Raw genomic sequence first — 4,205 nt, 5'->3', positions numbered from 1 at the left:
AGATATTGTTTGGCGTCTGTGGCTTTGTAAAATATGTCCGTTTCTATTTTTAGGTTTACTTTTTTAATTAGTATATCCAAGAATGGGAGCTCCTTTTGGTTGTACTCCATTGTGAACTGTATGTTTGGGTTGACACTGTTCATATATATATCATGTATATATACATACATACATAGTTGTTCAAATTTACTGAAAACAAAAGAAGAAGAGAGGTGAAGGAACAACAAGCAGGTGTATTAGTTTAATGCTCAGGAAGAATGGAAAAGTCTTTTACATTTCAAGCCTATGCTCTTTGATAGAAAGGATTAAGAGGAAAGAAAAGGAGAGAGAATTTAAAAAGAGAGAAAAAAATCTTTTCTGGGATTAACAGTTCAACATACATACATACACGACAGGCTTCTTTCAGTTTTCCTTTAGCAAATCCAGCCACAAGGCTTTGGTCAGCCCAGGGCTATAATAGAAAACACATGCCCAAGGTGCCACACAGTGGGACTGAACGTGGAACTACGTGGTTGTGAAGCAAGCTTCTTACCATACAGCCATGCCTGTGTTTGTGTGTATGTGTATGTGTGTGTGTGTGTGTATGTGTGTGTGTATAATAAATGTGTGTGTGTATATATATATATATATATACATCCACACACACACACATATATACACACACATGTGTATGTATGTATATATGACAATGAATGTATACAGATATATGTGTGTGTTTGGTTTTGTCCTGACACCATGAGACAGGTGTGAAAGAGCAGCCTCATCATACAAGGAATATCATTGTAACGATGTTGATGATGGTGATGATGTTGAATGAAAAGGCCGTAGGCCATAATAAAATTTACATATTTGTTATGAGCCCATGTATATTATCAGCTAGAAAAATGTTTGTGTGACTATTTACATGTAAGCACACAGTGGCAATCGGATGACAGGTGTACGTGACAAAAGGTGCATAAAGCATTCAGATAGTAATTGGCAGTGACTGTGAGTCATGTATGCATAAGTATGTACATAAGCCTGTGTCTGTTTGTCAGGAAGAGACAACACAGACATTACTAAGCATGGGAAAAAAAGCATGAGTAATTGACGGAATAATATTTTTGTCACTATCATTTATGTACCCCTCCTTCTCTCCACCAGTTTTGGAAGCTGTTATTCAAATGTACCAATAAAGTCTGGAATTCAAATTTCTTCCCCTGAAAGGAAGTACTCAGATAAAAAAAAATCTTTTGAAATATCAGTTTTCTTTTCAAATAAACTATGCATTATTGTTGTTGCTTACAATAATGCTGATGTTGTTGATAGTGATGATAATGATAATGATATCATTGTTTAATCTTGGGTCAGCCTTAAATCCAAGGGATATGTGTATCTAGGATTTGAGGGAGATTTTCTACCATTTCTAGCATGGAGAATTCCATGTTGGTTTGGCTTGTTGATCTTGTACCCACATTTCCATGTTAGTGAAGTTTACAATACTCTTCCTCCATGCAGCTTAATTCCTTCATAATCTCATCTGTTAATTACAACATGAGTATAAGGAGGAGCTTTTCTGTGATTGCTCAATCTACTAGAAATAGCAGCCTAATTTCTCTCAAACCATACCTTACCACAGTGGTTTTTGAAAATTGCAGTTTGTGAGCTTTTAACCCTCTCAGACCTGGACCTCCATGTGGCCTTCTGGCCAAAAATTAAATAGTTGCATATACAGGTCACGACTTACAATTACAGGCAAACTAATGGACAGAACCAATTGTACCTTCTTTTTCTAAGTGTGTTGTTCATTACTGCTTTACTGGGAATCTGGCAGAGATGACGTTTAACTGATTCCTGCTATAGTGGGAACCAGTATTTCTCAACCTTTTCGCCCTTGCGTAACCCTTAAAATAAATTACATGTCTCAAGGAACCCTGCACAAAAAAAAGAAGAAATATATACTATATCTTTCTCATATTTTTTCATCATAGTTCACATGGTAAATATCATATATATATATATATATATATATATATATATATATAGGGTTTCCATAAATTGCAGACATCATTTAATATACCCCCAATGGTTGCTATATTCTTTTGATAACATAATAGGATGATGTCTATATTGCAATATTACAATAATCAATAATATGTTGTGCATGTATAGTAATATTACAATCATGAAATTAGTATTAGCTTATCTCACTCTTTCCTGTGGAACCCCGAGGTACTTTTTGCGGAACCCTTGGACTCCGGGAATCCCCAGTTGAGAAACACCGGTGAAAACACTGCATGGTAGGCTTTAAAATAATTTAAGCTTTCAGAGAATCATTACTAAACTCTTCAGCATTTTGAAAAACATATTATTCGAAATTTTATTGTAATAGTTTTCTATATTTTTTCTAAACTAACATTAACCCTTTGGATACCAACCCGCCTGAAACTGCTCTTGGTCCTATGATACAAACTTCCCATTTAAAAAAAATGTAAATTAAAATATCATGTTAATTTATGTTTCTAACCCCAGTTGAATAATTTCAAAGTTATTTTAATAATTTTTAAAATTATTTTCAAAATTAACTGAAAAAAAGGCAGTGTATTTCACCAGAAAAATGGTAATGATAGGGTTAAGACACATTTGTTTTGCAAGTCTCATATGCATACAAACTCTCCCTATTCCTCTCTATCCCTCTTTCTTTCTCTCTCTGTACAATCTCAATTTCACCCTCTATTTTCATCTCTCTCTCTCTCATATGCACATACTCCCCCCCACCACCACCACCACTTACATGTACACTAAATGGCACAAGTGGTTGAATGAAAGTGAAATAGCTAGAATGGCTATAAAGTGGAGGTTCTGGAGGTAACAATGGGTTTCTTTCTCCTTTTCATATTTTCTTTCGAAGTCAAACTTCACTTTATTTTTCTTTACTTTTTTCTTTTGCTTGCTTTTCTTTATATTTTTTTTTGTTATTTTTGTCTTTGTGTTTTACAAATTTTTTCTACTCATTTTTTAAGTAATATTTCATGTTTATTTTCTAGGTATTTTGTCAGTTTCCACAAATGAAGGATGTAGTTACTCTAAACTTGGTTGAAGTTAGCAGTAAAATGAGTAGTTTGCAATATGAGAAATTGGTTGGGCCACATCAGCTGTCTGATTCTGCCAATAAAGCTACACCAAAATTGGACAGTAACAATTCTTTAGCATATAATCATGGCATAAGCAAATTCAGTATTCCTGTGAATTGGTATTACAAATTAGAAGACATTCCTTCTGATTTTACTTGTTACATTGCACATGAGTTCTTTGATGTACTTCCTGTTCATAAATTCCAGGTATTCATTTACTTTATTTATTTATTTATTTATTTATTTATTTTGTGTTTAGGGAATAGCAGTGTTGCTGGTTACAAATATACAAGGGGTCAATAAGTGATACTGCAGGCTTCCCTTCCCAGCTCAAGTCAGACAGCATGACAATCTTCCCGTGGCATCCCAGATAAGGTCCTTTATCTGGGATTCCGTTTGCTGCAACACCTCCAGTAGCAACCTGGTATGTTCGGCTGCCAGCCCAGGCAGCTTCGCTGCTCATCAGGCCAAGAGGGGAAAACTATCAAAGTATCAGATGCTCTTTGACAGATTTGTGGTTGAACCCTGTGGCAGTGGAAACCTTCAACATTCTTGGTTCTCACACTATATCCCTACTCATTGCTATCAAGCTGGAGGTGGCTATCTGCAAGTGCAAGCCCCGAGAGTTGAAGTGGCTGTTCCAGCACATCACCTTCACTGTCCTCTGTGGCACCACCTTTTCCATTTTGTCTGCTGGGACCATAAAGCAGATTGACAAGTCTTTTTAGTTATAGCTGTTGTATTGCTTAAAAATACAAATGGTTTCTATGTGCATAGTTGGAACGCTACCAAAATTGATTTCATTTCAGATTATTGGGAGTGACAAAGAAGTGTCTAGGTAACTGGGGTTCAACAAATATCACTAAGAGTATTTATTTTTGAAAATATCAGTCTTTCATTTTCCTCATCCATCAAGTCTATGAGAATTACTTAATAGTTTTTGAAGTGTACAGGTGATTTTTAAAAAAAATGTTATGAAATCTATTATGAGGGTGTTACTAACCTTTTTTGGGAATACATTTTTTTCTAGTGTGTAAGCACTTTCATTTAACCTTTTTATAAACTATATCTGAATAATATATATGTATATAT

The 4,205-nt window shown here is 34.8% G+C and overlaps 1 protein-coding gene and 1 long non-coding RNA gene across 7 annotated transcripts in view; one reads left to right on the top strand and one right to left on the bottom strand.

Annotated features, from left to right (window-relative positions):
* The window catches only part of LOC106879174 (protein arginine methyltransferase NDUFAF7, mitochondrial), a 39,207-nt gene that overhangs the window by 23,992 nt on the left and 11,010 nt on the right, over nt 1–4,205 (top strand). For 5 of the 6 annotated variants that reach the window (XM_052968573.1, XM_014928619.2, XM_052968575.1 and 2 more), the window contains one exon: nt 3,027–3,320. The exons of the other annotated variant lie outside the window; for it this stretch is intronic. In XM_052968573.1, the coding sequence (XP_052824533.1) occupies nt 3,027–3,320 (294 nt within the window). The remainder of the gene's footprint in view (nt 1–3,026; nt 3,321–4,205) is intronic. 6 annotated transcript variants of the gene reach the window in all.
* LOC128248090 (uncharacterized) overlaps nt 28–4,205 on the bottom strand; it is a 13,863-nt gene continuing 9,685 nt past the window's right edge. Inside the window, exon 3 of the long non-coding RNA XR_008264341.1 lies at nt 28–189. This is a non-coding gene — a long non-coding RNA (uncharacterized LOC128248090). The remainder of the gene's footprint in view (nt 190–4,205) is intronic.

Source organism: Octopus bimaculoides, chromosome 6 (genome assembly GCF_001194135.2).
Source record: "Octopus bimaculoides isolate UCB-OBI-ISO-001 chromosome 6, ASM119413v2, whole genome shotgun sequence".
NCBI lineage: Eukaryota > Metazoa > Mollusca > Cephalopoda > Octopoda > Octopodidae > Octopus > Octopus bimaculoides.
The sequence above is the reverse complement of the archived record's forward strand: the minus strand, read 5'-3'. Positions and strand labels throughout refer to the sequence as shown.